The following is a 24,552-nucleotide window of genomic DNA, read 5'->3' as shown; positions in this document are numbered from 1 at the left end:
ACCTCCTTTCTGAAGTGCCCGTCTTTAAGCCTGAGATGAAAGCAGACCAATGATAAAAGAGAAGAGGGCTGACAGACATTGAAGAAAAAACTCTGGAATAAAGATCAAGGATATAAAATACAGGCAGACAAAAGGGCAGACTGAGATGTATGGATTCATATTTACGTTGCATCTGTGAGTCCAGACCCTTGACCAGACCTTGGAATGACAGAGCATGCCCATTACTAGCAGCTCCACAAAAAAGAAGCACACTTCAAAAAGAGAAATGAACAGGTAGGTGAAGTGAAAGATGTGCGGCGGTCTTACTTAGGCAGCTGGGTGAAGGCCTGGAAGCCAGCCTTGGAGGCCACCAGACGCCGAATGGCCTGGAAATGGCTTTCCAGCTCAGCGTTGAGAGCGGGCAGCTCAGCCTCCTGAGTTAAAAGAGCCAGGATGGCGTTGTTGATGAGCTTCTCTTTGTTCTCAGAGAAAAGACCCTTGAGAAAAACAACAAAGGAGACAGAAAGGGAAATCAACATGGATTCCACTTTGGCAGATGGATGGACTTAATTACAAAGGCGTAAACTCACATCTTGGGTTACTGCATGCAGCACTCCACTGTAGGATATGTTGGCGTTAAATCTGAACACTGCATCTGCAAAGTTTCCATCTAAGAGGAGGAAGGAGGAATGGAACAATTCAAGAAAAGAAAAGAATCACTCGCAGATGTCGACGCAATGTGATTACAAATGTCATTTTGGAGACACTGATAGTGTTGCATTGGACTCTGAATGACAATGATCATAAATAGCTGTTAAAAACAGTTTGTCAGTGTGAAGTGGGAATGAATAATCATCTGTGATGTGTAATAAACATCCCCGTCCATTACTGATGTTTCTTGTTTAACACCATCACTGGCCTTCTGACTTGCAGCTGAGAAAGATCATAAATCCTCCTGTTACCGGCTCAAAAAGCACCTGTTTGTACCTTTGAAATAAATATCATGAAAAGAAACATTTTGGATGTTGTGCATTTGCTTAAAACAAAAATCTAAATGGTACAAACTGGAGCGATGGCAAAAGGTAAGTACAAATAATCATGTACTTATTCTCAAGTACGATGCAGACTTTCTAATGTTTCGCATCATCATCATTACAATTTGGCATTTTATTTTTACATGCAGTTAGTGAAAATCCCCTGGTTTTGCATAAAATACTAATGTTTGACAGGTTGCACAACCACTGCTCAGCATTAATGGCAACGCTTTATGGCTTTATCGATAATTTACCAACATTAGAATGGTAAAATTAGCAATTTTTCATTAAAACTTTCATTTTATTCTTCATCACACTTAGAAAGCATTCGGTTCTAAAATGATGCATTATAATATATAACTAACAGTTTTAACACTCACTTTATTTCTTGTCTAATAATAATCTTGTCTAGGATTTAAAGAAAACATTCTTGGAAAAGACATTCATCTAACCACCAGGTTTTTCTGCTGCTGTGCATTTATTTTTACAAACACTGTAGTCTCCAAGCAACATTGGACCCAGTATATTAATTTATGTCACTGCTGGCAATTTTCAGCCATTTCTTTAGATGTTTCTATAATAATATCAATGTTTCATGAATAATGGATCGCCATCATCATCATCATCATCACAGAGACTGATATTCAAAGTGAACATCACGGATCAAAATCCCAATCCAGAACAGAGGAATTCCAAGACGTTATCAAACTGAGGTGGTCGTAACGAGATGAAGAGCGTTGACTCACTGGGAGGTGCTGCCAGGAATTTGAGATGCAAGCTCTCCACCTCCTCGTCCACAGGCATGCTCAGCAAGCCCCACCTCTGCCCTCGCCGCGTGGGGGCCATCTTGACGCAGACGTCTCTGTTGCCTGATGCGCGGACTCCATCAAGCAGGCTGGCCAAGAGCGAGTCCCTACAGGCAAACATACAAACACTCAGCTAAATGCGTGGCCACAGGTAAGTGCTATGACGTACTCATAGTGCGTGTCAAGCAGAGTTACGGCCACACAGCCGAACCGCAGCCACATCGGCAACATTCACAAAGTCATAATGTAAATATAGTTAGATTAGGATACAAAAATGTGATCAAATGCATTAAGATATTCCACTTAAAATGTGCGCCATTGCGGCTGCAGTGTCTCTGTAAACAAAGAAAGACGCAGACGTCATGCTTGTGTACCTTTCAGTGGAGGAGAACTTCCTGATCTGACCTCTAATGAATTCAACCGTAAACACCTGAGGGTTGTCAGCGTCACAGATGAGAGCAAATACCTGGAGAGAAATGAGGATGCAAAGTTGAAAAATGAGAGAGTGGGCCAGGGCGGATGACTAATGTTATGTAGGCTCAAATGCTTGGAGCATTAACCTGCAGTTCATACATAATGAAGCAGAAACAGGCAGTTCAATTAACATTCATCCCCACTGGAGCTGTGAAATGGTAAAATTTTCATGAGTTTCCGTTGCTTGAGCTAAAGCTCACCTCTCCAAAGGGTTTAATGGTGACGATGTTGTATGAAGCTGGATCTCTCTCGACAAGACACGTCTCCGTCAGGGCCAGGATGCGCTTGACAGGCTCCTAGAGACGACCAACATGCATAAAAAATATTAAATACATAACGGCACAAAAATGGATAAAATACACAGAAAAAGCAGACACTCGTTTTACAGCAGCTGAACTTCCAGTCAAATATTGAGTCATTAATATCAGATATCACATTGGAAATCCTTTCAAATCTCAGGAAGCGTTCACACTTGTTGTGTGATTTTCAAGAACAAGGACAAAGGGAGCGTGTCCTGACCGGGTGTCGAGGGGTGATCTTCTGCACCACAAACTCCGCCAGAGAAGTGATGCTGTCGTCCGAGCTGTACTTCCCCAACCTGTCGGTCACGAAATCCTCAAAGGTCAGAGCTTCCTTCCTCAGCCGTAGTGTAATGCCGATGAAGTTCCCGGCGTGCTCGATGGCGCTGCTGATGATTTCATCTCGTTGCTCCGAGGCAAACAGATGCTGTGACAAGAAAGAGGAAATGAGGACAGAATCTTGAATCCTAAGCGAACATGTAAGGCAACAACACCAGATATGGACACGCGGACCAAATAAATGCATACCAGCCTGCTGAAACCCCCGGAAAGGATGCAGAATCCTCCTTGGTAATCAGAGACTTCGACAAAGCCCTCGAGATTTCGATAGTCGTAGGAGCACACCACTCGGTTAGTGTGGGGGTCGATCTGGTCGATGCCGCCTGGTCTCACTTCTAAACAGATAGACTTCCGCGCGTCGCTCCAGTGATGCTTGTAGCAGTTGTACCGCTATGATGAGATGAGGAAAAAAAAAATTATATTCAGGTGCATCTTAAAAAAAATACATACAATTAACTAATTCCTGGGGGGAAAATTATTTTGCTAAACAGAACATTTATATCTATTCCATATGAAATTTAATATTTGAAGCTTTTATTATTATTATTATTGATAGGTTCTGTTTAAAAGACCTAAAACAATAATTATCATAATCAAAACTCTGAAAATGCTTGAAGCTTTCTAGGTTTAAACTAGGGTTTTTTCAGATCCACCTGTATATATTCAAAGCAATTAAAATTGTTCCTTTAAAAAAAACAGCACTTACCCTGCCTGTAATCTTTCCTTCTGAAAAATCTGTTCTGAATCTCTGCAGATGGGGGGGGGGGGGGGGAGGGAAACAAGCATAAGATAGTGTTACGACCCCAAAGATGGAGGGAACATATTTCAGGGACAGAATAAGTTCAGTCCTAACTGTTCGTCCTCACCAGTGCTTCTGTGAGCAGCTCCGTCCGGTGCTCTGTTGAAAACTTGAGCGTTTCAGACTTCTTGCCACTGCCTTTGCGGAATGTGAGGTTGAACTCGGTCCCCTGACCTTTTCCTACTGGACCGATACTACAGATATCTCCATAAGGCCACTGGAACAGAAAGAAAGACATCTTCAGCAATGTCGAACCAGTAGAAACAGGAAAGAAGAGAGAAGTTGTGCGTCCGTGTTTGTTTCACCGTTCTCGACTTCTTATCTGCGTGTTGATATTGACAACTTGTTTTTTGTTTTTCAATAAATATTGACGTGTAAAGAACATTGCCCTTAAATTTACACTGATTTGGATTTCGCAAGCAACAAATACCCTATTAGTAGAAATACAAGATGGGCTTTTGTGCTTGGAAATATCCCTGATAAAGTGAGTTCCTCCTTTATTCTGGGATTAATCTTACGGGTTAAAGGGTTACGGCGAGTTCTGCAGAGTACCAGAGGAACACATTGTACATTTTGACAGATCCAAGTAAATGCGTACAATAAAAGGAAAACTCATAATGATTATTCTGAAAATGTAGACACATTATTCAATATCTGCATGTAGCTTCTAAGTATGTTTATTTAAAGCTCTCATAGAAGTTATTCTAATGAAACAACCATATTGAATGTGCACTGCAGTATACATAGAGGTGAGCTTATTCTCAGCCAAACTGTGTTTCAGCTCTTGACACCTCAAAAAGTGATATTCAACAGTCTGAGCACATCCCACAAAACATCTGTGAGATGAATGATGATGCGAGTTCTTCAGCGACATGCTGCATACTGACCTGATTTGTTACTTCTAGTGTGGTGGGGTTGTAAGTGGTAATGCCATGTGTCCCCACTGAGAAGACCCGCTTGTACCTGGAACACACACACACATGGGATGAGTCAGAAAAAGCACACGTGAAGGAAACGCCTACAGCAGCTAAAGCAGTCTCATAATATTTGCGGTGAACGTGCGAAAACAGGACGGGCGTGTGGCAGATCCTGTTGCCTTGACAACTGTGAACATCTCTACATTAATTTGCCATGACAAGGGTTCCTTTATGCTATAACGTTACATATCTTAGCATTTATATTTCCAGTACATTAAAGTGAAGGTGAGGTGGCGTGAGATGAGCTGGTCCATTTGCAGCTAATAGTTGTCCTTTCAAAGTTAATGATGAGTCAGGGACAAGCCAAATCAGAAATGAATGAGATAATCCACATTTAATTTGTAGAGTCAGATTCCAGGCATATCTATGAGAAAATGCCTGAAATAAGGCAGAAATATGGAAGGTTTTTACTAAATGCCAATATCAACGCCCCAATAATTAAACACTGGAGTCAGGGGAATATTACATACCCTTTATTTTTTCAGAGGACCACTCACGGTTGACATTTAATACCGGCAGAAGTCATACAAGTGATGAATACTTTTGATTGAGTTCAGTTTTTCTGCGCAGTCTTGAAATGAAAGTTCACTTATTGTACGTGAGCGGCTCTGTAATGAGTCACGCAAACAATCAGAGCTAATTCATCACAACGGTCTTGACAGTGGAGCTTTCTTGCACAGTCGGAAGGAAGTGCGAAATTCTCTTTTGTCGCTTTTTCTTCATGTTACACTGAGCCAGTGTGTGCATGCGTGCGTGCATCTGAGCACAGGCATGAGCAGTGTGGTTTGGCAACACTTTCAGTTTGTCCTTCCTGCTCAATTCTTAACATTTTTGGGTTTTGTTTTTATCTAAAAAAATATGAGTCGTTGGAGGATTTTTGACTGGCTAGTATTTCTGGAGGCGTGTTAATTACTGAGCTGTCTTCGTATGTTCATCTGTGTACATCATGTTCCACTCGCACTTAATGACTCTGTGAACCTGGTCAGTCACGCTGACTTGGCTTTTTTCCTTTTTGCACATCCTCATTATGTCCTGAACAACAAGAGGCCCGGTGAAGCCACCCTTCCGTCGGCTCATCCCGTCAAAAGGCAGAGCAAAAGAAAGCATAATCGAGGGTTTGCTTCCACAAAATGCATTTGTGTTTGTATTGCATGACAAACACGGGCAGACAGAACGGGCAGAGTGAGCCGGAGGCACGGCCAGAGAGGAACATTAAGCACCCAGCTCGTCCCTCCTTCAGTCTCCACAATTATACAAGTGTCCTTTGGGATATGTTCCTCATTAGGCTGTACAAACGCACCATCTCCTTCAGCACTTCTTCCCTACACTTCGGTTATTTCAGGCTGCAGAGTCTGACACCAATGAGTGTCCACATGTCTTGACCTTGGAACTAAGTGGCCGACTTAACTTGGGTGTCAGCACAGGCCTGGTTAATTATTCATTCTCTATGGGGCGATGTTTTTTTTTTTTTAATATATTTTAAGAATTCATTCAAGGGAAGAGACAATATTCAGATTTCTTTAATCAGTGTGTGTCTCACAGCCATTTACTGTGTTCACTTTTCTAATATTGTTAAATCTAATTGATTAAGGATGCATCTTGGAACTTAATAGGTTGACAACACGAAGATGGTCATGAGTAGCATCCTTTTCAAAATATATTAGATATGTTTTAAATGTCTATATAACACATAACATGTAGTTACAAGCTGTGAATTAGAGCTGGAGTTAATTAAATAAACAGAAGCTACAATTTGCTACCAAAAGAAGAAATAACTGCACATTAAATGGTTGAAAGAGTTCCGAGTTGAAGTATTATTGGCAGAATACATCAGTAATTTATTGTAAAGGCACTACACATTCAACATCCCTATTGTTTTTGCATCTGCCTACTAAAACCAATGAATTACAATTTACAAGTCATGCTGCTGCAGTTCAAAGTTACGTCAATAAAACGACATGTATACAAATCAGCAGAGACTTGGCTTAAAATTGTGTTTAGTATCCCCATAAACTGTTTATATCATTATGTTTGGTTGTCATAGACAAGCAGTGGATGTTATATTAAGTCCATTTGCAAAACAAATTGCTTCAGAAGTTTCTTTAACCCTATGATGAGAAATATCTATAAAACAAGCACAATTTTTACCACAAATATAATCAGTGAAAGGTAGCAGTATCATCTCCATTCAGCCGTACTGTACAGCACAACTTTAAACCTCTTCCTTCCACTTCTAGGGTTTCATAATATAAAATTTGGCAACTTCCTGAATCTGACTAAACTCTCCTCACAACTGCTTCTCCTCAAAGAAAACATGATTCAGTTCTCACAAAGGAAAACATTTGTGTGCCTTTTGAAAACTCTCATGCCGAACACAACAACTAAATCCTCTACTTAAGAATGAGCACAAACATTAGATTGGGGAAAGTACCAGTACACAAAGGAAGTCCAAGCAAAACTCAATTATAATATTACAAGTAAAGTCATAAGATTTTGTGTATCTTGTGTCAGCTAAGCTGAAGTAGCTTAGTTTAAGTGACAGCAGTAAGATATGAAGACAAACCATACTGTGATTTGCAAAAACGGCATAGAACACAGGTCATACAAGGCGAGACGTTTTACAGGATTCATTATCAAAATTCCAAGAAAAGCATGTCAGTCAGGGAGGACACAAATTAGTCTAACTGAATGTGTGACTAAAGTCACAAGACCTGGTTTAACCATGTTCATGAGCACAGAAGTCATAAAGCAATGCTAACAGTCAAAGTCTACTGCGATCCTGCTGAATTGAAACTAAAAACAATCCCAACCGAGAGACCATATTTTTAAATTAAATTGTAATGAATATTACACTGGATGAGTTTGTTAGTGTGAACCTGAAAGAAATCATTTTAAGAGGTAGTTGCTATGAAACATCTTGGGGTCTGGAGAAGTCCAGTGAGACTGTCCACTGTCAAACATAATGTCAGGTTATGCAGAGTCAAAAGTATCATACTGATTCAAAGAGCTGTACAATATATTGCAAAATGATCAAAATGTCAAAACTTGCATTATAAATCTAGCAAAAAAAGCTGCAATAGATGTGCATTTGTGCACTCCATATCAACGTGTTTAGCCAATCACATGGCGCCACACTGCAGCCTTGTGTAGATCACTTCATCACATCATACCTGGTGAACAAGGCTGAAACAGAACAAGGAAAAAAAACATGGCAAAAGCTTATGAGTTGCTGTTTGTTTGAACTGCAGTCGTGTGGTGAAAAAAATAATTAAATAAAAACAAACAAGAAGCAGTTGTGTCTACTCATATGAAGTTGAATTTGATCACTGGGTGCTCAAAATGATCATCTCTGATAAAGCACAGAAATATATTATAGCACAGTGGTTCACAACCTGGGGTACCGGACCCCCATCTGTGCCCTCGAGGTCTGTTCTCTTCTGAAGATTTTTAGATTAAATTTGCACGTCTCAGAAATCAAGGAGGGGCCCGTTACTATTCTCAGAGGCAATCTGGGGGGAGCTCCAGATGAAAAAAAATGTTAGGAAACACTAAACAAACAAAATAAGCTTCACTTGCATATCTGTCTCCTCCTCCTCCCTCGTCATGTTTACCCTTCGACTCACATTACTGGCCGATCCATCAAATCATTATCTCATCCAAATCCGCGAACAGTCCCACATCTATTGACGGCAGCGATTTCGGTTTCCAAACATGACGGACAATCTTGTTGTGTAAAGCAGAATCGGTACGACCCACATTCATCCAGGCTCAGCAGGAGAGACAAAACATGTGCAGACTAATTCCGATAATTCAGTCTGGCATGGATGGTACTTCAACGCTCGTTCAGCTGGACAACTCAGGGGGCATTAGCAGGATGAGCCTCTGTTGATGGCGAAAGCTCTGCAGCCCCGCTTTAAGTTACCAAAGCCAATGCAAGGCCTTAATGGGACAAAGACGTTTAGAGAGCGAGTATTGGTAATGTGATCTCACCAACGCACTGCCCAAGCTGGAGCTTGCTTATAGCATTATCTTCAAGGGCCACAAAGCACCAAACATGATGAATTCTAAAGCAACACTGGAATAAGTAGGTATTGGGTAACTTCTAGAATGAAAGAAAAAAAGCCTCAAGCATTGATAAAAGCCATAGGCAGCATTCGATTTACAATTTGATGCTTTTTCACACACTATGTCTTCATCATTTCACTATCGTTAAGACAAGAATATCAATTCATGTTATCGCTATTCGTGCTGCTTAAAAGAAAGGCCAGGAGGATTGTAAATACACAGGGAACCAATCAGACATCCTCTTCCTCTATCAGTGTATGTCTGGACCTGTTATGACAACAAGGCATAAATAACTAACCTACATCATGCAAATATAGAAATAAAGTTTCTGGTATGCTTTAGATTTAGATTGCATCATGTGTCAGACAGGAAACCATCCATAACATCTCTAATTAAAAAAATATATGCTTTGAAAACTACTATCAGAAATGCTACTGGACTCACACCAACAACAACCTTCTACATAATTACATTCAATTATGTATGTGTAATCTATTAAATAAAACAACTTGTCTGAGTGGTGAGATTATTTTATTGTTGCTGCACTATTAGATGTCTCCTATAACAGTTTAATAAACCGGTATTTTCCAAGCCTGCATACACGGGTTTCATCCTCATCTTTTTCTGACTTTATGCGACTTCATGCGATAGCAGAACTCTGCAAAACACTCTGATCACATAACTGCTGATCAGTGACCACCAAATGTGGTCTGGAGACCTCCTGCTCCCATCTAAGATCAGGAAGTCAGCACAATTGAAGGACTGAGTCAGGGTGTTCTCAAATCACCTTTGCAAATGACAGAGAAAAGCTCAAGTTAATAAAGGCTTGTAAAAAAAAAAAAAAAAAGTTCAAAAAAACAATGCCACACAAGCCCTGAAATACAATCAGTCAGGGGGAGAAAAAAAAAAAGAAACAACAAGTTGGTGTCTTACTTTCCCCTCCAGGAGTGTTTAGTGGTGTAGAAACAGGCCAAGTCTTTGTTCTCTTTGACGACATTCATCTTTTCACAGGACCTACAACGCAGAAGAAAGACAAGTCAAGATAAAATGAAAGATTCACCGTCAGTTTAGTGGGGAAAATGAATAACTAAAACAGTGTCTTTCTATAGTGAAAGGTCTTAGACTCTTTTTTAACAAGTAAATACGACATTCAAGTTTATGTGGCACACGTTCCAATATATGCAGACGCACACTTCACACAGTCATTCAACATTTTCAGTCAAGAGTGAAAGCCTCCCCCCCAGTCACTCCCTCTGCTGTGGAAGTGATGCGGAGTAAACAGTGATTATCCAACAGTAAAGAGAAGCCGTGAAACACCGATTCTGCACAGTTACTACCCGTTACACTCGTAGCATCCATACATGTGTTGGTGGCACATGGCTTCTGATTAACCACAACTCTTTTCTCATAATTAAATCCTCACTTCATCTCATTTTCCAGCTCATTTTGAACCAACGTGCAACTAAAGCCATTGATGTATGAATTTCTGAGCACAAACAGAGGAGGAATTTAATGTGTCGAGTCCAGCAGCTGAACATGTGTGAACAAAATCAGGTGTAACGTAAAGAGATCATTGATCCCTGGTGAAGAAAAAGTTAGGACCGTGTCTTGGTATCTGGCCATTTGTCAGATATAAACTGGGAAAAGCTCTTATTGTCCTTCAAAAACAGGTTCAATTCAGCCAAGAAATAAACTAGAATTCACCTGCACTGCTGTAACACCTTAAGAGTTCTTCTCCCCACCCGCTTTGGATAAAATCTTTGTCGTGATATCCAAGTGTAGCAGTTTGGGACAAACCGAGGAAAATTCAACATGAATGGATCAAAGAAAAGGCAGCCATCAGTACATAATAAAGCAAAAGGAGGGAATAACTGCCTAACCTATCGTCAGTGCAGTAATTTGCTGGCGACTGCACTGTGACAAGGGGAACCTGTGTCAGCACTCTGCCAGGATCCTGGAAAAATCTGACTCCAGTTTTCCTTCCTCTCCTTTTCAGCAAACAAATGAAGCAGGGAGCAGCAAATAAATGAGCAATTTATTGCCTCATTATTCACAAAAGAGGCAAATATCTGGTGGCAGAAGAACAGGATGCAAAACAAAGACTTCAAATGGGGCCATTTTAAAGATACACAGACAAAAAGCTTAGTATACTCCAAACCAAGTCTTGCGTGAATATTTTACATTCAACTATTCATGGGGCCATATAATGAAATTAATCTACTACAAAGCAGGGAACTGATGACATGCAGCGTAGAGTCTTAGCATGAAGTACTGCATAACTTGTGCTTTGATGCAGCAGAGGGTGGAGCAGTTTTGTTTTTTTTCTCTCACTGTGATAAGAATAAGAAAAAAAAATGCTGAGGCAGACTCCAGGATTTGGTCATGTGAGCACCTTTCCTAACAATTCCCCTTGTCTGTTTGCATATCAAGAACACCAAACTGTGATCAAAAACACACATTAACAAAAAGCGACATAAATAGAGATGGTGTGGAAACCCAAAGAAGGCTAATGGGTTTATGCAGTCACACATTCTTAAACTGATCTCACAACTTTGTCTGAGCAGGTTTTAATAAAAGCTGATAGCTGCAACAGCTACTGTGTTCCCACAGCGGATGATCACTCTTGCTTTTTAAATCAAGTAACGCTGCAGTTCTCACTTGGCAGCATACATCTCCTAAAATTTGAAATCAATAAATTAAAAGACTATCATTAAATCAAGTAACTTCATCACTATAACTTTGCTTGACTTGAGTTTTTAGTCTCATAAGTTAAAAGAAAACATTGAATCACCTCTTCCCTTTTGAAATGCAAAGATAATAGGTAATGTGCTTCAGCATCAGAATGGGTACAAGGGTTGATAATCATGTGACATTGTGACAAAATTACATGACCCAACCCATGTTTTTATATCCCAAGTTAAAATTGTGTTTCTTGTCCAGACATAACACCACCTAAAACACAAAGAAATCAAATTGAGCTGAAGCTGATAGAAAAAAACAATACATATAGCTCTTTTAGCCATCTCATAGTTTAGATTGATGATTTAGATTGATTGGCATTTTGTGAATGTGCGTCCACTCTTGGTAAGCTGCTGGTCTTCCTTTCAATCACTCTCACTTTCCTATCACTACACAACCGCCTTTTCCGGTGTTTCATGTGACCCAACACCAGGCTGGCAAAAATATGGCCCATGAGCCTGAGCCTGCTCACAAAAGAGTTCAATCCAGCCTGTGAAAAGAATACGTGTTATAAAGGAAACATGAACTGAATTGTTTGCCTATTAGAAGTAACATTGTGTAAAGAAGACCTAAAACAAACAATCACAGAGAGAAGCTGCAGAGAACACTTTATGCCTCTTTGTTTGTATTGATGAGATGAATGTGACTATTTAGAATTTGCTTTATGGAAAGGGAATGGCACAACAATTTAATGGTTTATAAGTGTTTCTCCGTTAAATTAATATTAGATGCTCTCATTTGAATTTCATTCTACACTGTCAAAATCCCTCAAAGATTATATTATTTTTTTTCTATTTGCCTTGACATATACCGTGATAAACAAGCCTGTGACTGCAATGTGTTTTTCCTTCTTTCAAACTTTCTTCTGCATTGGATACACATTGCAACATCTCCTGGCATTTGTCAATTACATGAAGCAATCTCTCGGCCAACACAGGAACTTTATGTCAGGAACTTGCTCAGCTTCATGTCGTGCAGCACTTTTAGGATCTCAGTGATCTGGGAAGCAAAATCTATAGGTGCTGCTCATTTTACTTTGCAGCAAGCAATAGATGCACGGATTGCTGGTCATTTAGAAGTGTGAAAAGTACTGATGGCACGTCTCGACTCCCCCCGATCTGTCAAGCAGATCCATGTCAGGAAGCATTAACGTTACCTGGGTTTCAACAAGCAGCTAGCCAAACTCTGCTCCACTGCAGCGGGCCTTCACGCTCAAATGACCGGATAAAAAACTAGCGATTTTAAAGTGGATACTAATACTTTACCTACCCAGTACAAACCCTCAACCCGCATGTTATTGTTATCAGCGTGTGTCTGCAGAATGCGGAAAAGGGTAGCCGTGGCAGGCCAGTGTTGGGCGAGCAGCAGGCTAGCAGCTATCTAGCGCGTCTCTCCGGTTTGTTTGACGGCAGAATTAGCTCGTCGCATTAGCGGCGGGTTTCACTCAAGCAAACATGGACAAGAGCGAAGTGGCAGCGGCTCCCGGCCGCGCTTACCTCTAAACTCGCAAGCGGGCGATGTTCGTAGCCGTCCCTCAGCCCCCCACCCTCCTCCTGGTGCGGTCGGTGGCTCTCAGTTTTCCTGCTCTGATGCTGAAGGTGCTCAGTTACGCCGTATTTCCCCCCACAAACACTCAGGACGCTGCCATGTTCCTGATACCTACAGGGAGCCAGTGCGCATGCGCGCGGCCTGCCTGTCATGCGGCTGTCAGCTGATTGGTTTCTCTCCACTCAGTTATGATAAGAAACACTAAATTCACTTTGCATCCAACCAAATGTTGAATTATGGACGCATTACAGACAATCACCCAAGTGTGACATTCATGTTTATTAAAATGCATGTGTGAAATCTAATCTACAGTTCAATCTTTCTTTCCTTGTATTACCTTTTATCTGTCTATTTCTGCAGAGTGGGAGGGTTCAAGAGTGATTCAACTTGGTCATATGAGCGCTTTAATGGTTTGTTGAATGGAGTAGTAGCCTCGGGTTTTAATAGGGCTTTCCTGCCATCTAGTGGCACTATTGCATCAGTGCAGGAATATCGTCAAACTTACGTATTCTATCCTGTAAAGTAAGTGTACAGCATCTAAATACATTTTGACTGAACATTTTCAATTAGAGTAGCTGTTGTTATTCATCTATGCAGTGGGTATTTTGGCATTTTGGTAAGAGAAATGAGAGATCAGTTTTATGCAAAGGATGAATATGCCAAAGAATGCACGCTGGAAAAAAGGCTGCAAAATGGTGCAAATAGAAAACCAGGTTCTGTGACGTTTCACTGCTCCAGGAGTCACCATTCAAACTGACATTTATTAATTTTTTTGCTTCTAGATTTCAACATGTTCAGGTTTTCATTCAATTAAATTTAAACAGTTTCACAATGTACTAATACGTCTTTGCATAACATCAAAAGACAATATTTGGACTTGTCCCAAAACTATTGTTCAATGGTTATTGTGCTCCATTTTAATTCGTCTCACCGACTCAAGATCGAATTGGAGTCGATGTGGATTCTGGACTAAAATGGGTTCGACTCTTTTATTCCTCAGTCTTGACCATGGACAAACTCATTTTGCTTTAATTGTTGCTATATGTGGAGAGACGCAATAAAAAAAAGTTTGATGACAGCTGCCAATGTAATACTCCTACTGATCAATGCTGAACTTTTCACATTAAACCTGATAATGGTTCTAGTCTCCACTATAACAATTCTGCCCATGTCTCTGATTTGAACTTGATGCACCTCATGCTGCTCTGCACACTGTAATTGTAATAAATGAAAGAATGAAAGTGCTCTCTCTCTCTCTCTCTCTCTCTCTCTCTCTCTCTCTCTCTCTCTCTCTCTCTCTCTCTCTCTCTCTCTCTCTCTCATGAACACACAGGCATGCACACACACACACACACACACACACACACACACACACACACACACACACACACACACACACACACACACACAAATAACCTTATTAAACATCATAGACAGCCATTATGTCTTATAATACCACTCTCATAACATGGTTAAACAAGTCTATAAACCTTAAAGTTCATTCTCAGTTCAACAAAAGAGAAAGAAACTGCAGGTGCCAGCACTTTATGATGGAATAATGAAAAGCTTTTGTCAGCTCCTAATAGCGAAGTGCCAAAATTATTACAGGCAGACTAAAGACACTATAGTAACACAGCACCAGACACACAAAAAGAATATCAATTCAAAGCTTTAATATTCTTCCTTAAAGATAGATCTTTGATCTTGATAATAAAATGTAACAAAGTGAACAAGCCATAATTCTGTATTTTTCAGATACCAAATAGTTAGTTACCTTATATGTACTCATTATAAATAATTGACTGACTTCTATCAGATTGGCATTCATGAACCTTCATCTTATTTCTTTTCAATTTTAGTAAAGTTCTATAGCTTGCTCATCTGTAGGTTCTGAAGTTCTTCCAATTGTTCATTGATTGTGTCAAAGCTTCAAGCTCAGAAAGACTCCAGCAATTTTCAATATGTGGGTCAACTCTTGCACATTGGAAAAGAAGAAAAAACTCCAACGCCATATTATATTATTTATTCAAGTCTGCTCAAGTCCCAAATATCAATGAGATTAACATCTTAGTAATTTATCACATAAATATCCAGCAACTGAGTCAGGACAGCCAACTCGACTGTTGGTGGCAAACCTTTCATTTAATAAGAGGTCTGTCATATACAAATGATCTGTATGTGCATTATACAGATGAGGGTCTCAGAAGTTGTCGCCTTTTTCAGCTATCATTGAGTGAAAGGAAGGTCAAATCCTGGACAGATTGTTTGTTTCTGTGGGAAGTTCTATGAGAAAAATATCGAAATCAGGCATATTTTGGCATTTTTACATGAGCTATTTCTGATAACTAATGTCACACTTTTTAAATTCTATTCACAGGACTTCTACTTTGGCTGAGCCATCCGGGGAAGCCCGGGAAAACCTCAAGATTCCAGTATTCATGATCAAGTGCAGCACGTGTCTCATAGAGGAAAACCGAGATCAATCTAGACTTTAAAAAAAATAAAACTATGCACATGCCCAGACCCAAACATGCCAACACAGAAGAGTTATTTTGCAAAAGTTATCTAAAGGTCTTCAGGAACAATTGCCCCCTAAACAGTCTGCTAATACTAACTCATAATGATAGTCTCAGGTTCAAAGTACAGTGTGTTAAATATATTTGGTTCAGGCCTTATTTAGATCACAGCCTAGAGCCTTGGTGGCTTGTGAATCACTTATGAGTAACAACTCTAACCAATCTTAAATGAAAAAGCTGCCTTCCCACAACCAGCTGTAGACTTTACATTCATGCAAACTGACAACATTGTTTCTGCGGTTTTTTAGATATTTTCTATTGATCATGTGCTGCATGTCTCGCTGACAAGATTCACTTTCTTGAATTATGGAAACCAAAGGTGAAGTTACTAGTTAATACATGAACGTTTCCAAGATATAACTAGCTGAAAAAAAGGAACAGTACTAACACACAGAATACAAGGAAAAAAACTTTGAATAGTCATATGTATCAGCTGAGTGTTTAGTATCCATATCCAATTATAAGTGACTTACCGTGACTGAAGATAAAGGGGAAACATCTTGACCTCTGTTTACCGACTGATGCTGCACACTGAACTGAAAGCAGAATAGAACAGATCACGGTCACGTTATAAAGCATCTGATTAGGTGACCAATCATGTGCTGCCAGTTAGTTTGATTCAATTATAGCTGGAGAGACATGAGGGGGGGGGAAAGAGCTCCTTCTGTCTTCTGTAGAATCTCCCTGAAGAAAATGGGAAGTGAAGTTCTCCAAGTTTTGGTGATAATGTTGATTGTGTTAAGACTGTAATATTATATTTTTATGACATTTTTGAATGGTTGATATGACTTTGAAAGAATGTTATTTTGGGGGAAACATGGCTCTCACAATCCAGAATTGAGGTCAATGGGTGACTGTGGATTGCACATGTGGGTGGAATGTGTGTGTGGTTGTGTCTTTCTGTGTTTGTCCAAAAACGGACCACTGACCTGTCCAGAGTGTAGTTTGCCTTCTCCCATAGTTAGCCAAGATCGTCTCTTGTACTGTGCAATCCTGAACTGGATAAAGTGGTACAAATAATTGATAGATGGATGATGTAGAAACAATCATACACAGTCCTGCTAGCTGTGTATTGAAAGGAATATAATTAGTTAGTTACCAGTGTAACAAATGTATAAATAAATGCAAAGAAACATGCATTAATAACCCTCAACTCTACTTAATAGTATAGAATACTGTATGGCCCAATCCGACTATAAATTTGGTATTAATGATGCAGCTCTGATTCAAAATTAGATACCGACAACCTATTTACATGATAAAGAGTGGTTCAGTAAAAAGGTAGAGGTCACTGGAGAGGTATCCAGTGCAGGCTGTTAATGAGGAGTCCTCTGTCAAACACTCAACATCTTCCCTGTGTTCCTACCACAGTGTTTAGCTCTGTACTGCCACCTACCGCTGTACATCACATACTAACTCAGGTTCGATTGTTGAAATATATGTATTAATAATGGCAGAAATCATAGAGAAATCAGCTTCAGGATATGTCATTTTTTGTTTACATGATATATTTCATTACAAAATAATATCGTGTATTTATTTGAAGATTATCCACATTTCTCTTTGCACGTGATGTCAGTGAACGCACCTCTCGTAACCAAGGCACTGACGCTCTTTTCCGTTACCAAGGCGCTCTCGAGGCAAACAGTAGCTTTGGTAGCTAGGCTAGCAAATCTGCGAGATAATCTATGATCTAGCCTCGGTCTCGCCTCTTCACTGCAGTGAATACGAGTGCTCGGGAGTTCACCAGAACCCTCGACTCTAGCGTATTACGTCTGGGGACTAATCTGCTCCCGACGTGGCCTACATTTAGAGTCACCGATTCTCCACTCTCTTCTCTGGACCACAGCCTTCAGGCGAGCTAACTTTAGTTCGGGTAAGGCCAGCTCCACAGCCGCCATGGTGAGTATAGCTGCTACGGTTTTCTGTTTAGGCCACCTGTTTGCTTTTGGGAGTTTAGCGTGATTAAACGTTTCCGAACAAAGCTTACGAGTCGCAATCAGAGACGACTTGATGGCTAACGATAGCATGCAACCCCCCCAGCTCATTAAAAAAAAAAGGCCCTGTTGGATGTGAGCAGGAGAAAATCCTCTAAGTTAGCTGGTCAGGTACTTGTGGTGTCTCTATGTCCATATTGCATCACTGGCAACGTATTTAACACTAACATTGACAAGTATAGCTATAATAACAATGATCGTAATAGCATTATGCCTGAAGTATAAAGTGATGTTGCAGTTTCCATCACCTGAAAGACATACAGACTAAATATGTTCGAAATAACAACAAAACTAAGAGCAAGGGTTGAAATTGTAATAAAAGACAGAAAATAAGTTAATAACATATTTAAAAATATTTACATAAATAAATGATGAACACATCATTACAAATAAACTGTGTAAATCAGCTGACTGCTATAATACCATGTCATCACATCAAAGCAGGGTTATGACTATTTATTCTAAAATGCACTAATATTGGCCTTGCAAGTTGCAGAAGAAATACAATTTTTGTTTATGTAAGAAAGAAGGGAGCAAAAGTAACTGAATAAAAAAAAAAGAGTTTGAACCACTATCTCACTATCTACGTCAGTAACATATTTTGTCTTATCTTCACGTAGGCTGAATTCGGTTTTAACGAACACCACCAGCATGAAACCATCAATTACATGCGGTTTGCACGTTCAAAAAGGACCCTGAGACTTAAGACAATTGACTCGTGCTTTGAAGAGCTGAAGGAGAGCAGGTACGTTGTTATTATGTTTGTATATTCTGTCAGTGCTCGTATCATGCGCAATCTCAGTCATTCTTTCAGATGGGGCATCAGTAGAAGTAAATTATGGCAGACTGCAGTTTCCAGATGTTGTGCGCGTGTGTGTTTTTCCCTGAAGGCTTGTAGAAGAGACGTTCACAGTGGACGAGGTGCGGGACATGCTGGACGGTCTGCAGGTGGTGGTGCGTGGGGAGGTGGAGATGGAGCTCATCAACACAGCCCACACCAATGTTCTGCTGCTTCGCCAGCTCTTCTCCCAGGCGGAGAAGTTCTACCTGCGACTGCAAAGCGATATCTCCGAGCTGGAAAACAGGTGTGCTACAAAAACAGAAACACACTGAGGACTATGTTTTAAGATGCCACGTAATATAAAATAACTGAAAATGAGGAATGTAATTAATGATGATGGTTTTTATATATATATATATATATATATATATATATATATTTTTTTTTTAAATAATGTATAGTAGACGTATCTTATTATGAAAGTAATGCATCAAATTAACTTGGAAACCACCTACAGATTATCATAATGATAAGCCAAGGTCAAGGTGACTACCGCAGATGCAAGATGTAACAAAAGCGTTGAGAAATGTTCCTCTTCGGTACGATAGGCCACTTCCTCTTCAGCAGTGTGTAGATGTAGATATTTTATACATTTTACCAGGTAAAAAGGTCACTGTCACAAGAGTAACCCTTCTTTCCACTATGCTAGTTGCTTTTTCTTTTTTTTTTTAACAGTGACATACAGTCGACCTCACCGCCACAGACTCTAACACCTGCTCAGTGAATTTTGAGGTTCATGCAATAGGGCTACAAAACAAACTGAAAGCGTTTTGGTTTTTTTTAAATTTTTGTCCACTTCTGATATTTAGTCTTTAACCACAGTATGGGTAAAACGTGCAATGTATATTGTAAAATCTAAAACAATATTGAATGAATGAATTGAATGAAAGTTGTGTCTACGCAGTCTGTGTATATTTGCTCCAATTCATGGAAACATTACTCTGTATGCTCTTTGTTTCTATTTTCATATCATCACTGGATATAGATAAGGTTTTGTGTGATTTGTGATTGTCAAAATTGTCAAAATCGGAAGGTTTATATAAAAGAGAGTAGTATCGGGCGAAATTCAAAGAACAGGAGGGCCTTCAGGGAGAAATGTTAGGAACCCCTGATCTATGCAAAATGTATTTTTCATTAACTATTCGTGAAATACTGTGTAAAAATAATGTTATGTTTCTTTACTCTGAACATCAAATTGTAATTTTTGTTGTTCTCACTTTATAAAATGGATTTTTAAGTAATTTTAAGAATGCATATTTCTTCATATTTCCATGATAAATCACATATAAATTTCAACCCAAAATGATCTCACAACTATGCAGACATTTTTGTGCATTGTCTTCATTGGTTACCGGTTTGAAACTTATCATCGACAGCAGGTGATATTTCAGACATAATTCAAATTTTGGATTAAACCTCACGTCACCTTGTTCCTCTTTTTACTCATGGGATAAACAAAACACATTTTCCTAGCATCGTATTCACATTATAAGTCATGCGAGCTGAAACTGTTGATCACAGTGAAGCTTTGCAGTGCATGCACTCAGCTGAACTTTGTATAGCTTTTGACCGACGTAACCCTTCATTGTATGAAAGCAATCTTTGGAAAACAAATTCCTTTGTAATATGCACATGGGTGGGTGGATGAGCAGCCTGTGAAGCCCTGTTCACAGCTTTCAGTGATACGTGACATGTAGGGTGTCTTTATTTAGGAGTACGCCCCATGTCACAGTGTACGTGGCTTTCGCTGCTTTTAAGTAAACCACATTAAGCCTTAGGAAACAGTTGTGCTCACCACAAGTGTGTATCTCATAAGCACTCTGCTGAGAATACAAGTTTTTATATTTTTCATGCCAAACATTTCTGACCACCAAAGTAAACGGTTATAATGTTAGAAAATACAAACATGGTGGTTATGTGAACCACAGTTGACAGGTGACAACTTTCCCATATAACAGGGGGAAGTTTTTCACTTCTATATTGTTTTTCACTTTCGTGGGTCTGTTTAAAACCCTTTGTCTCTTTGTTCCTTTCCCAAATAGGGAGCTGTTGGAGCAAGTAGCTAAATTTGAGAAGACCGACTTCAAAACCGCAGATAAGGTGAGCCTGATGTGCTCCTGTCTCACGTGCAGGAGCTCCAAGCATCACCATGATCTCAATTGTCATTCATCATGCAGTTGTAGTATATTTGCACCCACATGAAGTTCAGTGACGAGAGAGAGGGCATGCATTCCTGCACATGTGAAGCAGTTTTAAGTGTAAGGCTGCCAGGAGTTTGCCGGTAGCTGCGTGGTTCAGAAATCACAAGTCGCTGAAGTTCCTGTGGTTTTAATGCCAAAACAAATTAACTTCGAAATGTTATGGTACAATCTGATAACTCCCACCTTTTATTATTAAAAAAAAAAAAATGGTATGCACAGACGAACGACGCTATGCTGAGAAAGGCAGGAACTGACTGATGTGAAACAACATGTTACGTTTACTTGTGACTTTATTCACAGACAAACCAGGAAACAAGCAAACCCAAGTTAGCACCTCTGAATGAGGGTGGTGTGTCTGAACTTCTTAACAAGGTAAAAAAAAAAAAAAAACAACAATACAGTTTGTTACATAGATTACATGAACAGATCAAACATTAACCCAAACAGTCATTACCATTTATTACTGTATGTTTCTACTTCTTTAGGAAATTGCAAGACTACAGGAGGAAAATGACAAGCTGAAAGCCAGGCTCCGCACTTTAGAATCTCAGGTATAATTAACATAACAGAAAAAACATATTCAGGCATATTTGCTTACAACTGGTGAAAGCAATTCTGCTACTTATTATCGTCCTGGTTAATTTTAACAGGCCATGAGTGCATTAGATGAAAGAAGCAGAGCAGAACGCGCTCTGAAAGACCTCCAGAAGGTGCAAGGTGAACATCAGGTACTCTTCCTTGTTTGCCTTATAAAATACAACAGTTTGCTTTTCACTTTGTAATGATTTTCTTTTTTTTTTAACTCTTTATCTGCCATTTGCCTTTATCTGCTAATTTGGACTTAAATGGTATGTATCCACCTAGTCAAAGTGTGACTTTTTGCTTTAGAGGATGTAGATTCTCCAGTATGAGGATGTTGTAGCAAAAAATGGCCAATCACGTCGTCTGATCTCGAGCTGAACTCTTCCTTTTAAGCTGGCTGCTCAATCCCAGGAGATCAACAGTCTGGAGGACACTGTGGCGGCTCTGAAGGAGGACTACCAAAGGTCTCTCAGTGCCAATGTTGCATCCCAGAAAGATTTGCAGGAAAACCTGATCTCTGCCAAACATGAGCTCCTACGAGTGCAGGAGCAGCTGAACTTAGCAGAGAAGGTAGGTTGACGTTTCTGGAAAAATGGAAAATAGCCGACATCAGCAACAAGACTACAAAAACAGTTCAGGAATCAGATGACACAATGACAAAACAGGCCTGTTTGATATCTACAGATAGATTGTAGTTTTTAGTGCCGTTTGACCAATATTATGACCCACTGAAGTTAAGAGGGTGATTTACATACAAATTAGTTTAAAAACAAAGTCTAAAATAGGAAATGACTGATTTTCTTTTGTTATTAAATTATTAATCTCAACACTGTAAAACGAAACGACTCAAAAGGAAATGAACTGAATCTGGTTTTGTATAAATCAAGCTTAGATTGCAGAACCAGAATAGTACAATCCCACGTGTCACATGTTCTCTCACCTCTCTATTCTTTCACGTGAACTAACACTCTTGATGGTGTAAACAAAGAAACTTGTGGTGATAACTGACATAGGAAAAGAAGTGGGAGGTGCTGTTTCAGAACAACTCCAGACTCTGCTGTGATGTGGCCTCAACAGTAGCTGATTATATTATATAATAGTCAATATGTCAATTAAAATAACATAACATTGGCTGGTTTTGCATGATCTGTCCTAAAATTGACCTTCACAGCAATGAAAGAGACAAACAGCTCATTCTAATTTTTTTTTTTATATATACATCTGAGCAGGAGGAAACAGGGCGTTTCAGCATGAACCTGCGTTGTGTTCTTCAGAATCAAAACAAAGCTTGAAAAAACCTGACTGCTTTCAAAACAAACCACTGTTCATGGTCTCTTCAAGCACGTTCTCTTCAAATTTAGTGTTTTGGTTTGAAACCTCTTCTGATGGAAAGGGTTTCAATTTCGTCGTCACTTGCTATGATGTCAAGTAGATTTTTAAGTTTCAAGTAATTTGCTGTCACCGCTTATGCTGTGTTTTATGTTCTGGTGTGTGTGTGTGTGTGTGTGTGTGTGTGTGTGTGTGTAGGAGCTGGACAAGAAGTTCCAGCAAACTGCAGCCTATCGCAACATGAAGGAGATCCTGACCAAGAAGAACGAGCAGATCAAAGAAATTAGAAAACGATTGCAGAGGTGAATATTGATCGAGGATGATTATGTATTGTAGAAGTAGAAATTGTATTTATGTTCCACAAATATGCTGAAGTCCACCAGGAAACAAAGCACGAAAACAGGGCAAAGCATAAAACCAATATGATAAAATCATAACTATTCAGCACCATATTTTTATATATTCTCAGAAGAATAATAGAAGCTGAAGGTCAATCATTTCTGCTTGTATTTAAAGACAAATATGCTTTGTTGTGACATCGCACATAAAGGTTTACGTATAAACTGGAATCAGACATGAGTTCCCATCTCTCACCATCAAAAAAGAGTGTTCTTAAATTGAAACTCTGTGTTCCTATATCCAATCTTTTTTTTCAGATATGAACCCAATGAATGAGTCGTGCCCAGGACAGCTGGTTTAACAGAGGACCAGAACGCATGACTGTGATGTGGAACCACCAGTTCCACCGCTGAAACACAAGAGAGACAGGAAGAAAAAAAAAGCACCTTGGGAGGGGTGGTGGTTATTTATACTTTATCTGGCATCTTTAGTAGTTATCGGCTTTTAGGGAAAGTTGGAAACACTCATACATACAAAATGTAGTCGAGATAAATGATAGCCTTTTTTCAACTGTGCTTTTTTTGGTCTCTCAGTTCGGAGCGCACTCCCGGTAGCCAGCAGACTCCCCTCAGTGCTCTATGCAAATACTAACTCGTCCCCGTTTGAAGAGGCCTTGTCCGTTCACTGACTTGGACAAATTTGTGCTGTCTGCCTGAAGTTTCACAGTCTTATCTCTCAGATGGTTACTGGTACTATTTAGCTTTCCTGCACCAGATAGTTGATTATGGATTAATTTTTTTTTGGGATCAGTTTTAATTTTATGAGTGCTTTTTGCTGTCAGAATCTTGTCATAATTGCATTGGATCACTTCCAAGTCAAATCCAAGCCAATCTGACAACAAACAATGTAATTTTGAAAAAAGTGTGTTGCCTCTTCGAGGTTCCTTCTGCTTTAATTTTTACCTAATCCTTCATGAGCATTTCACACAAAAATATTTCTAATGGTCTGGCATTGTACGAAAGAATGATCATTTAAAAAAAAAAAGAAAAAAAAAAGCTAATTTATTGTTTTGTTATTTCCTTTCTGCTTTTACATATTAAATGCCATGGATAGCGATCTAGAATGACTTCCCTCCTCGGAAGGCCTAGCATATTTTGTCTGGAATTACTGTGTACTTTTCGTATAACTGTGGGTGATGGAGTATCAGAGAAAAAAAAAAATCTAATATACATGATGTTCATGAAGTAATACTCTTGTAGAGTATGATACGTCTACCCTATATTATACTAGATGTGCATTTGTTCGTATCGTGTAAAGTATGGGGTAATAAAAGCTGGTACCAAAAGTGTGCTTGGTCAGTTTTTTGTGCTAAAGTCATTTGAGACTTTTCATGCTTTTTTTTTTTTTTTTAAATTAGGACAAAACTTGCATTTTGAATCTCAAGTGATCTCACATCAGATGCACAAAAGTGAAGCTTTTGCTGCAACATTTGAAAGATTTGTCCTTTATCTCCAAACTTTATCATCAAATCAATTAAAAAAAAAAGTTAATATCCTGGAAAATTAAGAAATTATCAAGAATTTCATGCTAAATATACACATGCAATAAATCACTGTGCGGAGCTGTCT

General features: G+C 39.3%; 2 protein-coding genes across 3 annotated transcripts in view; one reads left to right on the top strand and one right to left on the bottom strand.

Annotated features, from left to right (window-relative positions):
- The window catches only part of dnajc13 (DnaJ heat shock protein family (Hsp40) member C13), a 29,539-nt gene extending 16,416 nt beyond the window's left edge, over positions 1 to 13,123 (bottom strand). The window contains exons 1-13 of one of the 2 annotated variants that reach the window (XM_080515288.1): positions 13,008 to 13,123; positions 9,706 to 9,786; positions 4,618 to 4,693; positions 3,798 to 3,947; positions 3,638 to 3,679; positions 3,121 to 3,321; positions 2,813 to 3,019; positions 2,494 to 2,589; positions 2,194 to 2,285; positions 1,760 to 1,926; positions 570 to 649; positions 307 to 476; positions 166 to 198 (exon numbers count right to left, since the gene is read on the bottom strand). In XM_080515288.1, coding sequence (XP_080371414.1) covers positions 166 to 198; positions 307 to 476; positions 570 to 649; positions 1,760 to 1,926; positions 2,194 to 2,285; positions 2,494 to 2,589; positions 2,813 to 3,019; positions 3,121 to 3,321; positions 3,638 to 3,679; positions 3,798 to 3,947; positions 4,618 to 4,693; positions 9,706 to 9,773 — 1,382 coding nt within the window. In that variant the 5' untranslated portion in view covers positions 9,774 to 9,786; positions 13,008 to 13,123. The remainder of the gene's footprint in view (positions 1 to 165; positions 199 to 306; positions 477 to 569; positions 650 to 1,759; positions 1,927 to 2,193; positions 2,286 to 2,493; positions 2,590 to 2,812; positions 3,020 to 3,120; positions 3,322 to 3,637; positions 3,680 to 3,797; positions 3,948 to 4,617; positions 4,694 to 9,705; positions 9,787 to 13,007) is intronic. The other variant, XM_080515289.1, reaches the window with a different exon arrangement.
- A 4,249-nt stretch (positions 13,124 to 17,372) lies between these two features.
- Positions 17,373 to 24,184, top strand: lztfl1 (leucine zipper transcription factor-like 1). Its single transcript, XM_080515367.1, has 10 exons — positions 17,373 to 17,537; positions 18,253 to 18,377; positions 18,523 to 18,717; positions 20,516 to 20,573; positions 20,975 to 21,046; positions 21,160 to 21,225; positions 21,325 to 21,402; positions 21,650 to 21,826; positions 22,784 to 22,887; positions 23,242 to 24,184. The coding sequence occupies exons 1-10, from the start codon at positions 17,535 to 17,537 to the stop codon at positions 23,258 to 23,260; spliced, it is 897 nt and encodes a 298-aa protein (XP_080371493.1). The 5' UTR covers positions 17,373 to 17,534; the 3' UTR covers positions 23,261 to 24,184.
- Positions 24,185 to 24,552: the final 368 nt, after the last annotated feature.

Source organism: Blennius ocellaris, assembly GCF_963422515.1.
Source record: "Blennius ocellaris genome assembly, chromosome: 19".
NCBI classification, from domain to species: domain Eukaryota; kingdom Metazoa; phylum Chordata; class Actinopteri; order Blenniiformes; family Blenniidae; genus Blennius; species Blennius ocellaris.
The sequence above is the reverse complement of the archived record's forward strand: the minus strand, read 5'-3'. Positions and strand labels throughout refer to the sequence as shown.

Coding starts and splice junctions, on each gene's coding strand:
- lztfl1 (XM_080515367.1), top strand. Junction 20,574..20,974: donor ACTTCAAAACCGCAGATAAG/GTGAGCCTGATG, acceptor CTTTATTCACAG/ACAAACCAGGAAACAAGCAA. Junction 21,827..22,783: donor AGCTGAACTTAGCAGAGAAG/GTAGGTTGACGT, acceptor GTGTGTGTGTAG/GAGCTGGACAAGAAGTTCCA.